Source organism: Drosophila willistoni, assembly GCF_018902025.1.
Source record: "Drosophila willistoni isolate 14030-0811.24 chromosome XR unlocalized genomic scaffold, UCI_dwil_1.1 Seg144, whole genome shotgun sequence".
NCBI lineage: Eukaryota > Metazoa > Arthropoda > Insecta > Diptera > Drosophilidae > Drosophila > Drosophila willistoni.
The window spans coordinates 452,436-464,492 of record NW_025814057.1 but is presented as its reverse complement, the minus strand read 5'-3'; the positions used below and the strand labels follow the sequence as shown (position 1 = coordinate 464,492).

At 34.4% G+C, this 12,057-nt stretch overlaps 3 protein-coding genes across 5 annotated transcripts in view; 1 reads left to right on the top strand and 2 right to left on the bottom strand.

Moving 5' to 3' along the window:
• Window positions 1-2,390: 2,390 nt before the first annotated feature.
• Window positions 2,391-4,429, bottom strand: LOC6639624 (odorant receptor 63a). Its single transcript, XM_002062559.2, has 10 exons — window positions 4,296-4,429; window positions 4,113-4,217; window positions 3,886-4,022; window positions 3,631-3,822; window positions 3,462-3,566; window positions 3,139-3,304; window positions 2,913-3,018; window positions 2,736-2,837; window positions 2,515-2,670; window positions 2,391-2,447 (listed from the first exon to the last, which is right to left on the bottom strand). The coding sequence occupies exons 1-10, from the start codon at window positions 4,427-4,429 to the stop codon at window positions 2,391-2,393; spliced, it is 1,260 nt and encodes a 419-aa protein (XP_002062595.2).
• Window positions 4,430-5,049: 620 nt separating this feature from the next.
• LOC111519439 lies at window positions 5,050-7,293 on the top strand. The gene is made up of 3 exons (XM_023180403.2): window positions 5,050-5,882; window positions 5,941-6,629; window positions 6,695-7,293. The coding sequence occupies exons 1-3, from the start codon at window positions 5,330-5,332 to the stop codon at window positions 6,761-6,763; spliced, it is 1,311 nt and encodes a 436-aa protein (XP_023036171.2). The 5' UTR covers window positions 5,050-5,329; the 3' UTR covers window positions 6,764-7,293.
• A 1,081-nt stretch (window positions 7,294-8,374) lies between these two features.
• The window catches only part of LOC6639109 (potassium voltage-gated channel protein Shab), a 56,113-nt gene continuing 52,430 nt past the window's right edge, over window positions 8,375-12,057 (bottom strand). For all 3 annotated transcript variants that reach the window (XM_023181713.2, XM_023181714.2, XM_015179021.3), the window contains one exon: window positions 8,375-11,043. In XM_023181713.2, coding sequence (XP_023037481.1) covers window positions 10,787-11,043 — 257 coding nt within the window. In that variant the 3' untranslated portion in view covers window positions 8,375-10,786. The remainder of the gene's footprint in view (window positions 11,044-12,057) is intronic.

The window sequence follows — 12,057 nt, the reverse complement described above, 5'->3', positions numbered from 1 at the left end:
CTGCATCTAGCCAAAAGTATTTTTTACATCAAGCATACACATACCGCACACCCGCCAACAAACATACCACAAATTGCTAACACAATTGTTTGAATTAAGTAAAGACGTTGCTTTTAGAACTTTTTACCAGCTGACACAGCTAAACTTTGTTGTAAAATCTTTAATTGGATTAGAAGATGATATTTGAAGTTTACAAAGAGTAACTTGGACGAAGTAAGTTGGACGTAGATTTAATATTCGTTTCTCTCGACGATATTTTATTTCTAACTTAAGCCAAAAGTAACCCAGGCACGTGCCAGTTACCGGTATTGGTCTTCTCTCACGAATTTGTTGTTTTTTCGGATCAAAGGCAGCAGAAAACATATTAACTCCATTATGGCCAAGACAATACGGCTAATAGAGATAAAGGCACTGAACACAAAAGGGAGGGGTCGCATTTCCCTGTTTTCAAGGGCAGGTTTGTCAACATTGTCAGAATTCTTTAAGTAAATGGTCATAGATGATGATTCTTCGCTCCGCTCCGCTCCTCTACAACCCATCTTGTCTCTATCTTGCTTTGTTCTGTTTTGGCCCTGATTACCCGACAAATGTCATGGGGACCCACACAAAGCATAAGCAAATTGCGGCCAAATGGCATAAAAAAGGAAAGAAAATAAAACAGGGCCACTTGCCGTTCCTTGGGGATGAATACATATTTGCGAAGGCAAATCTATATATATATACATATGTATATATACAATATATTTATATATATGTATGTATATTTGGACGTAATACTATTTGTCATACAAATCGTATTTGTCAATATGCTGGCTAGATTCCGGCTACGTGTGCAAACATTGTCATCAAGCCAAAAGAGATACAAGCCAGTTTTTTCTTTCATGTTAAATATCTTCCAGCGTTAGTTCCTAAGTGTGTGAGTTTGAGTGCTTTTGAGAAAAACTTAATGAATATTCCAATCAAATATAATAGTTTTCACGCATCATTTAAATTGTTTTTAGATTTTACATGTTATTCGCTTTCTGTATTTAAGGATCGTCATTGTTAAATATTAAAGTGATAAAGTCAAAATGATTTATTTTTAATTAAAAATATTGACTTTCAAAAGGTTAAAGCCTGTCCTCCTGTTCGGGTAGAAATGTAAGCTTTATCGTGCAATGCGCAGTGTGAGATAGAATATTTATCATCATTACAACTGTCTTTTTCTTGTACTTTTTTCGCATTTTGTGTTTGTTGCGTAGCCAGCAAAATGACTTATCCTTCTTGACTTGAGTATATGACAGAGGGCTTTTAGAAGGAGGTAGGAGCAGAGGCTAAGGAATGCCGACGAAAACTTTTTGTATGTATCTGTGCACTCCTGCGTCATGTCATCAATTTCATTTTTATTGTTTAACAATAGTTTTCTCACTTAGCGCTTTCTATTTTTTATTTGCTTTGTTAAACGTTGTCGGCCTTTCAAAGTTTTCAAATTGAGTTGCTTAATTAAATTGCTAATTAGTTGAAAAGTAATGGAAATAATAAAAGAAAATATTTGTCTCTTTCGAAGCAGGAAGGTGTTTCGGTTGTTAAGCAAAATTTTAACGAGAAAAATTAAAGCGTGAAATGTCTTGTTAGACTTGTTAAGCATAACAAAAGGTCTGGCCAAACGCTTTCCGTCAATGCATAAATTATAGCCGTCCTTGCTCAGAAAGGACACACACACATCGAGATAGTATTCACAACGGAATATACATGTACCTAAATAAACCAAAAATAAAGAAAATATGTCCTTTTTTTCGCCGGGCGAAAAGGCATTAAAGTGAAGTCCAAGGCAACCAAAAGAACGTTAAGACAAGGCAAGGCAAGCTTATGCAAGTTGAATGTAAGAAAAGAAAGGAAAAAACCCAAACACCAAATATGCATTAAAAATATTGTAAAGAAAATAGTCAAACTGAAACAAAGACGTTAGTCAGCCTTGAGAATAAAAAGAAATACCCAGAGAAAACAAACAAACCAACAACTAAAGCAACGAAAGAAAGAGCCACTTAAAGCATCAACCAACCTCAAGGACTCTAAATGATTAATAAAATTGATTGGCAATGGCCAAAGCAGGAGCTTCGCCTTGTTATCAGCGGGTGCGAGCCTGCCAATTTAACGTCCAAATGAATTATCAGACAAGCCAAAACGATGTCCATGAAAACTAATGGACAATTGGCGGGCGTATCGTTCGGAGGAACTGTCGGTGGGACGAACACTGACTGCAAATATTGTTTGAATTGTCAAATGTCCCGTCAATATGAAATAGGAAACCGAATGTGTTGAAAGAAAGCGACAAATGAGATAGAAATAAAGGTCATCCCCCCTAATTTCAATAGAATTGCTTTTATTTCTATTCATTTAATTTTTTAGGTCTATTTTTGAGTGACATTTTGAAGCAAAAGAAAATATTGTCCACTTGTTCGAACCATCTGCAAATCAATCATGTGATATATTAAGAAAGAATTGAAATATCTCTCCCCATCCCCTGCAACTCACCGCCATTAATGTAGGTAGCGACATTTGCATGAACCAGGACACATCTAAACGGAAGCACCGATTCGTTCGCATTATTATCATTTTAATGAGTTGTCTAAATTCCCTGGATTCCTCGTACCAGGAGCACTCGTAAAACGCCATTGGAATTTTCTCGCTCTGGGAAAAACAGAAAGTATTTACCTTTTACACCAGGAAAATCGAAAATGTGTTTGCCGACTTACAGCTGTCTGAAATCGTTGACCATTTAAGCAATAGACGACAATTTGATAGCCAGCTGCAATCAGATACATAATCATGCGCACCAAGGTGATGGGACTTGACCCCTGTGGATAGAAACGAGGTGATAACACGCACATGGTTCATATTTGAAAACTTTCGAAAAGATGCCGCAGTCATACCAAACCAATATTCATCTGAAAAAGCGCTAAACCCCAGTTGAAGAGACTCAGGAGAAACTGGGTAAGTGTTATGTGGCGAAAGCAATCATTTATCTCCGTGGCATAACTGGATAATAGGACACAACTTTAGATTAAAGGTGAATCAGTTAAACTCCTTACCCACTATGCACCCCCTAGATCTTTGGAAACCTCTACTAGAATAAATTACTAAAGACAAACCACTCACCTGGCCACTCGCTGGTATTGATAAATGCAACAACGCAAATACTGAACTCTGCGCTCTGGCGGCACCAATGATGAAGTAGAGCTTTCAATCATATGGATGAGTGACTTCATCAGTCCAACACTGTGCAGACAAAGCACTATGAAAATGCCATCGAAACTAACGGCACCTGTTTAGGGAAGAAGAAAGTGCTTTTTGACAAAAACGTCTCCTTTTTACGTCCTCCACTTCCACCAAGCTCGAGCTATCTATCAATCAATTTGAGCAGTTTATAGCTCATTATAAACATTTTCCCTCTAAACGGAACATTACCTGGTGATACTTACACATGCCGCAGATATAGAGAGAGCAGGTTTCCAAATACATTTGGATATGATAGTAGGGAAAGGCTAGGCCCTTATGCTCCCAGGCTGGATACAACGAGGGCAGAGCTGCTTTAACAAAATATTTTTAAAATATCTTAAACTAGCTGTGTGTAAGTCAAATTTAACTCACGGAGGACAATGTTAAATCCTTGTGGTTGAGTGAAATACCGGTATAAATTGATTGCAAATGAATTGATAAAATAATTGCTAGTAATACAGATGCAACAATAGAGATAGATGAGCAATTGCCGACGCGTGCTCCCCCAATAGCTTTGCATAATCCTGCCAACTTGCTGACGCAACATTTTGGCCACTGGCAGATCTGGTGATACATATAAAGAGAATGATATACAAGTAGCTGACTCAAATCTTAGGTAAATCTCACCAGACATTACAACAAACAGCTCACATTCCTGCAACAATTCGTGGCAACGAGCAATTTTTAATAAAACGTAAAGCTTCTGGTGGGCAAAAAGAAAGAACCACATTTTTGCTATAGACGTGAGGAATTGAAGAGCGGTGCTAATGGCCTGTTCCACAACCGTAAAAAGTGAATGAAGGATAGAAGCAAATAGAACAATTTGTATGCATGCGCATTATCCTATATGACACTTAGTTACCTCCACAATGCGTGGTATGTCCTGGGCATAACGCACAGACATCTGCCAATGGCCATAGAGTGAAGCAACGCTACTCAGACTCAACACAATTGTCCAGCTAGGAGTTTAAGGTGTGCGGTTATATGAATTGGCGTAGATAGATACATATGTAAAATGCATTCACACTCTGACTTACACTCTGAGAACTCTTCCCCATTTTGATGATGGGTTGGTTAGATTAAATCCAACCGTGTAGGAAAGACGAATCATTTCTCTGATGCTGCGGTAGTTGCTCCGCTTTACGTCAGTTGCTTCTTCTGTTGAATACATACTTATAGTAATTGCCAGCTAATTGCCCTAATCAGGCCATTTATAAAGTTATTGCAGAGGCCCTAAAATGGGCTTGAAGCATGGGGCGGAGGGCGTGGCTTAGAAGCAGCATTAATTATGCAGCAATAGGCAACACGAAAAGTGAGACAACGACGAGTCAAGTGTCACGCCTCATTACGTGAGGCACTGTGAGTTGCATTTTAATTATTGAAATAAATGAAAATAGGTTGAAGGATCTATCAAAGGGCGGGAATCATTGTCGTAACTAATTAGATCTAAGAAAATTTAAATGTAAGGGGAATGAAAGGGCTAAAACTATTATTTAAATAAAAGACACAATTCACCCATGTGGTAACATCCATTTGTTTGGTGTAACCCTAAGGTTCTTTGTATGTAAAGATAGTTGGCTCACTTTAAAAACACATGCGTATATGAAATTTAAATTTACGCAGCTTATGTTTGAAAACGCGACCGTGATAAAAGCTTATGCGGCTGCGAGAGGTTCCTATCTTGACTTTAGTGCACTTACGAACACTGAAAAAAGCTCATTTAAGCTTTTGAAATCTCCAAAAATAAAAGTTGTGTTAGGCTAGACCAAAATGACAATGCTGCAAAATCATTACTTTATCCATTTCCCGACACCACTCGTTAATAAAATAAAGAAAAAATAAAAATTTAGAGCACACAGATAGTTGATTGTTGACTCGTAAAGAGGTCTAGTAGGATGGTGTGCACCCATAGATGACATAGACTAAGATATATAGAGGGTATCAAGTTTGTCGCCTCAGTAACTTGTTGCTTTGTGTTATTGCGGTGTTATCAAAAGTTTTCAAGCAGGTGACTCATAAGACCATTGACAACCCATATGTTAGCTTAGTATTAACATAAAGGTGAAGCAAAATGCACATTTTGGAGCTAAATGACGACTGTTTTGGCCACATACTGAAGTTCTTGCCAATACAAGATCATATAAATGTATCACAGGTCTGCACGGTACTTCGACGCGCAGTCCAGATCTGGGCCAATACGCTCTATCCAACATTTTACGTCAACGAAATTGTGACGGAAGAATTTGAATTGAATACTCTAAGGAAACAGCTTACACTATTAAGTATCCTACATGGCTGCATACGAACTCTGGCTGTAAATATAAACCATGTTGATTATCATTTTTATAGCAGCAAACAGGCTTGCTCCCGTAATGATCAGCTGTCCAGGGAAGAGATGAACCATAAGTACTTGCGTCTTTTCCGCCAAAAGCTTGAAGAACCCAAAGAGCTAATACCCATTGACGGCTTTTGTAATATAATTAGAAAAATGCAGTCACTCGAAAGTTTGACTATCAGTAAAAACTCATTTTTCTATATACCTAACCCGAAAATTGTTAATGAAACTATATTGGCTTTAAGAGGTTTGCCGAAATTGAGAAGCCTTGCAATAAAAACTCAGCTGGGTAAGAGTTATACACCTCATCACATGACAAACTGATTTTTCTTTTGTTAATTTTACAGACATTAATATTGATGACCTATGTGAAATCAAAAATTTAGATACTTTACATTTGGAGGGCGACAAAAACATTGATTATCTAGTAAAATATTGCAAATCAAATGGAAACCTTCGTGTTTTCCATCTGCATAATTGTAAAATCAATGGAAATCTTATTGACATTGTGCCACATTGTTCCAAATTGGAGGAGATTTCTTTCCGTTTATGCAAGGATTCCAACTTATATATAAAACTGGCCGATTTACCCAATCTGAGAACCTTACATATTAGAAATTTAATTGACGATAATATGTCAACTTTTTTAAAAGCCTTCTCCCAGAAGCAATTACAGTCGTTAAAATTCATAGAAACTATTGTCGGTGTCGAAGACACTCAGCAGATTGTAAAAATCGATACTCTCAGAGAAATTCAATTAATATTTGATGACCCAGAGGCGGTTCAACTGTTGGCCCAACTTACAAAACTTCAGGTCATTAGTGTAAAATTTCGCGGCAATGCGGGCGACTTTTGCGCAGTAGCTCTGAAAATCCTCAATTCAAATAGATGTCTAAAGTATTTGCGAATCGCACCGGATCTAGGCGAAGAGTTTCGAAAGGACGCTTTTCAATTAATTAAGTCCATACGAAATCCCGAGAAGCAAAAACCCCTGCACTTGGAAATGCCAGATATTGTGAGACTAAGTCAAGATGAAGTATGTATCAATATAATAGAATACTTTTGTATATACTCAACAAATTAGTAATGCATTTATTTTAGGAAAAATTATTGGATGCTAAATATATGACATTCAATCGGCTACCATTTTATCGATGGAAATCCAAGTGAATCAGTAACGGAGTTGACTCCATCTGTGGAACCTATATTTATCTACCTCATAAAAATATTATGAAATATTGTTGAATAGCAATATTTTTGGTTTGCTCTGTTCATCGTTTAATGATCATACTCTACAATACAACTTAACTAAGAAATGACAATAATATACTACTTTCTTATATAAAGAAAATAATTTCAACCTATCGAAACAACCCGAGGAAACAATTCGTATTCGTAACTAATCTGGTTCCCATTTTATCCACAAAACACTCTTTTTCGATTCAATGGGGTGACCATTTGTTCGATATTATTAATAAATCTAACTAAAGACAGCTAACTTAATTTCACAGAAAAACAGACACTTACCTCAATATGTATGTATGTAGTACCATTTTGAAATTAGTTCAATTAAATCAATTGTGTCTAGCTTTTAAATGTTGCCAATGATTCATATATATATTTCCATTATCTTTCGCTCAATATAGATTTTAATACGTTTTAATAAATGTTTTTTTCCAACGATCGTCACTGACAGACTACATTTAAATGTACATATCGTTTAATAAATAATTTTAATATTATAATTAATATTAATAACATTTTGCTTTTGTTAAGTTTCTCTTTTGTTTTTTTTTTTGCTTTGTTTTGTTATCTTAATCCAGTTGCAGTTATTTAGTAAAAAAAAAAAATATACCGCAAGAAAGTCGGCCGCCGACTTTGAAATACCCTGTACGACAACCAAAATTCACGATGCCCAAATAATATTTTAACTTTCGAAATACCAAGAATGTGATAAAAGTTTTTAATTACGATCTACATATGTGCTTAGGTGCACAGGGATACACTTACTGACAGATGACTCCTCTGTTACAGAATCGGAAATTTTGTTTTAACTTGAATATCCAATTGAATTTAATGATGGCATTTACTTTGTAAGACGTAGAGAGTATTTAAATTTAAAAAATTAACAACAATTTCAAACTAAAATGTATATATATATTGTATGCAAAAACAACATTTTGTTTTTTAATGCCTTTTCAATTTAAACTAAAACTAACATGACTCAGTTACTCAATTTTTCATTATCCTCATCTTTACTACTTCTCAACCTCTTTCAGTTTTTGATTGTGTTCAATTGAAATCAATAAGAGAATATTTACAAAAGCCTATACACAATGAAATTAATTTTCTATATTTATGGAATGTGCCCACAAAGAAACACTGTGTTCAATCTTTTAAAACCGAAAAAACATATATGTATGTGTGTACATACATATGTATGTATGTAAGTTCGCAAATTATTGAACTGTAGCAGATGCATGAACATAAGCAATAAAAAAAAAATTTACCTATCTATGGTAATTATACAAAAAAAAAACAAAAACCAAAAAATTACATATTGTACTGCAAATTCCTTAAAAAGTTAATATTAATTTAATTCTCCTTGATAAAGTTTTATTTTCTCAAAAAGCGGACGTTAAATTTATCTCTTTTGTTAGTTTTGCTTTTGGTATAAAAAACAACGTTTCATGTTGAATTTACAGCGTACATTTGCAGTGTTCGGGTGTTTATGTCCTGTGTGAGTCTGTATTTGTGCGTGTGTGCGTGTGTGTATGTGTGTATAGAATTGTGTGTGTATTGTTATTTGTGTATGCTGTTGTTGTTGTATTCATTCTACTGATATGTTTCTAAGAGGCGAATTAGCATTTGACTTCATTTCTCATACATTTTTGCAGCCCTGCAGCATCTCCTATAAAGATCATTCATACGAAATAGGGTGAAAGAACATAATGGATATTATTTCGAACTAGCAGAATTGTTAAACGCTGGACAGTTTAAGGCTTAATTAGTTTTAAGCTTCTTAAAATTTTATATACATATATGCTTAAATATTTATTAGATTAACTTTAATGTCTTAATAAATGCTGGAATTTATTGATCTTTTTGTAGGATTTTTGTTTAACGTTTTTTTTTTTGCTTTATTTGTATTTCTTGCGTAAAAATTAGCACATTTTGCTAGCCAGGCCTAAAAATTTGCTTAAAACTTTCATCAAATGCTTAATTGTTTTTATAAATTTTTGTTTTTTTGTTTTTAGTTGTATTTTCTTTTGTGTGTGTATGATTTATTAAGAGATACTAAGTACGTAGTTAATAACAATACCAATGGAATGTTTCTAAAAGCAGAGAAAGCAAGAAAGGAGAAGACTTGCAAAGGAAATTATTTGATTTGGGGTAAAATTTAAATAATTGACGAAAGAATTGTGGGGTTGGTGTAGGACAATGTGTTTTAGGGGAAAGGTTATTTCCCTTGAGTAGGGCGACAGTTTTACCATTGAACAACTTTAGTCCAAAAATATTGATTTCCAATTTTATTGCTTACGTATTTTAGAAACAGAAAGCCAACAACAAAATAATGAGACACGATTAAACTACTTGGAGTAGATCTAACTAACTCACCTAACACACACACAAACGCACACATCGAAAGCGAGCTCACAAAATATCACCTATATATTTTTTTCACGTATATTTTTCCCACAAATATCAAGAGGCATATTTATTTAGTCATTGTTTGGGTACACATGATATCTGCTTTTGTAACTGTGTCTATAGAACTTTTGATTTTTATACATTAAGAATGTTTGTGACTAAGCTAGGAATGCAACCGTTAGATGCCCGAAACCATAAACTACACTTTATAGAGCGCAACCATTTTTAACTGCAACCGATAAAATAATGAGTTGACATCCATGTGGATGAAAAGAAAGAACTTTAACAATGGCTGGTTAATTTGAAATATGCCATTTGCTGCAACCAAATGTCTCATATTCATAGGTACTATCGTAGTCGGTATTCAGCCGATAATTAAATATAGTAATAACATTAATATCAGCTGCATTCCTTATCGATTGGGATCTCTTTGTCAAATAATTTACCTTTACTATTATTACGATCATATGCGAAATTAAAATTTAAACTAACTTATGGTAGGTAGTTTCCATCTATCGGAACAGGTGATGGTCGCTTTACCTTTAAACATATACAAACGAACAATTGCGTAACGAGTTTTAAATACAATTATGATTTTTTTAGTTGTTTTTTTTTTTCATTTTTAGAATTCTTATTATACATATGGTAAATAGTGGCATATCCGATCTACTATAAAAAGTGACTGTATATTTTCCTCTTTGGCGCGTGACTTTGAAGAATAAATAAATATATATATATAGATATATATATGTATATTCATCTGTATGTAAATATGCTGCAAATCGTAATTCCGATGGTTGAAGATGTATAAATATACATTTATGTAACCAGAGGACTTTTACATTTGTATATGATACTTTAAATATGAATATTACTTTCCTTTGTTTGGTTGCTATTTTCCTATCGGCAATTTAGGCTTTTCTGGTGATTTTGTTTATGTTAATATTTAGTTGTGTTATAGTGCTAGTTTAGTGTTTTGGTTTACTGCATTTGGTTTTAGTTTCTGCGTTTTGTTACTATTTAGGCTGTGTATGAATGTTTGCTCTGTACATATGTATGCAAGTTTATGCTGGTAAGTAAAGGATGCTTAGAACTTATTCATTAAAGAAGTTACTGTTATTAATTTCCATGCGCCTTTTTTCCTTCGTCAAGCACAATGATAAGGGCATTTGTATTTTTATATAATATTTTTTTTTCATTTCATTTTAATGTTGCTGTTGCAATTTCTTTCGTTCTGTTGTTGAATCTACTATATACGGCCGGTCGAGTAGTTTCATTTCACTTTCTTCTTTTTCCATTTTTTTTGTGTTTTTTGTTTGTTTTCTTAGCTTTGGGCTGTGTAAAAATATTCAACTTGCTAACACCATTTTGACTAGGATACTGTTCATTGCTTTTATATAATTCACATTCCATTTTTGCTAACTTTGCTATCACTTTGAGTTTTTGTTCTTTTGTTTGGATATAATACTTAGAATAACTAAGTACTTAGCGATTTTTTTTAATGTTTGTATGTTGGTTGTGTGTATTTATATTTACTTATTGCTACGTGCCTTCATTACTCTGACAACCACTGCCGCCCCCTGTTACATCTCCATCCTTGGCATTGACGTTGTCTTCACTAGCATCCCCTGTCTGAAGCAGCGCTTGCTGCTCATCGTTGGCCTCAATGTCGTTTTCGCTCTCGCCATGGCCCTCTGCTTGGACATCGCCTTGATTCTGTATTTGAACAGGATAAGAACTTGAGGCGGTCTCCTCAATAGGTCTACTGCAGATCGGTGATGTAAAGGTTGTCTCCGAATCTGTGATAAAACGAAATGTGCTTTAGATATTTAATTTATGTAGTAATAACTATTGTTTATAGTTTATTTTACTAATAACGAATGATATTCGGCGAGCCGACTGCGAAATATCCTTGCAAATACGAATAAATCATTAAATGAAGCTATACTCTTATTGCTTGTCTCAGGATGTGTCTAGAGTACCAGTTGAAGAAGCGGATTAGATGCCACGGAGGTGTGTTTAAAAAAAAAAAACACAATTCAATTCAAGCCACTAGAAAGACTCAACAAAAACAAGAATATCAATTTAAATTAACTCTACTACTAATTAATGTACTATACAGCTATTTTATAAATGAAAAAACTATTTAAAAAGCGTTGTTCCTTTTTATTCCCTTGCAGCGGGTATTGTTTACATAAAGAGACGCAGCGCTACCGTATAAAAATGGTTTGCAAAGAGGATGGGAGGAGAAGACGAAAAAGAAATTGCGGGTGAAACGAAGTAAAAAGGGACAGAGTGAACGTTTTGTCTGTGCACGGACGAATTGATTTAAAGAAAAAGAGCTTTGAACATGTATACCTATTACCTATATTCGAAAAGTAAAAATATTATTGCCAAGGACTGCAAGGGTATATAAACTTCGGCATAGCCAAAGTTAGTTTCTTTGATATTTTTTTGTTAATTTGAATATGAACTTCATAGGCGACATCTATCAGAATGCATATGAAAATTACAAATATTTGACCGTTTTGGTTAAGAAATTTGGTTTTAGGTAAACATGTACTGCAATTAGCAATTTAGCAAGGATATTCAAAGAACTACATTAAAACTATTGCAATATATAAAGCTGTGTTAGTGTTGATGTTAGTGTAAATTTATGTATATTTGTGTTGTGTGAGTATGGAGTGGGTGAAGGCCAACGGCTACAGCTGCACAACAATATCAATAAGATGGTAGCACAGCAAAATATTTCCATTTGTATTAGGATACCATGACAAGCATTATACTTGAAGAAGTATCAGTATAAATTAATT

Bases quoted from the DNA above. Each gene is read 5' to 3' on its own strand.
- LOC6639624 (XM_002062559.2), bottom strand. From the start codon at position 4,429: ATGTATTCAACAGAAGAAGCAACTGACGTAAAGCGGAGCAACTACCGC. The intron at 3,305-3,461 runs GTAAGTATCACC...TTCCCTAAACAG, and splicing joins TCTCTATATCTGCGGCATGT to GTGCCGTTAGTTTCGATGGC. The intron at 3,019-3,138 runs GTGAGTGGTTTG...CCTATTATCCAG, and splicing joins CAATACCAGCGAGTGGCCAG to TTATGCCACGGAGATAAATG.
- LOC111519439 (XM_023180403.2), top strand. From the start codon at position 5,330: ATGCACATTTTGGAGCTAAATGACGACTGTTTTGGCCACATACTGAAG. The intron at 5,883-5,940 runs GTAAGAGTTATA...TTAATTTTACAG, and splicing joins TGCAATAAAAACTCAGCTGG to ACATTAATATTGATGACCTA. The intron at 6,630-6,694 runs GTATGTATCAAT...CATTTATTTTAG, and splicing joins TGAGACTAAGTCAAGATGAA to GAAAAATTATTGGATGCTAA.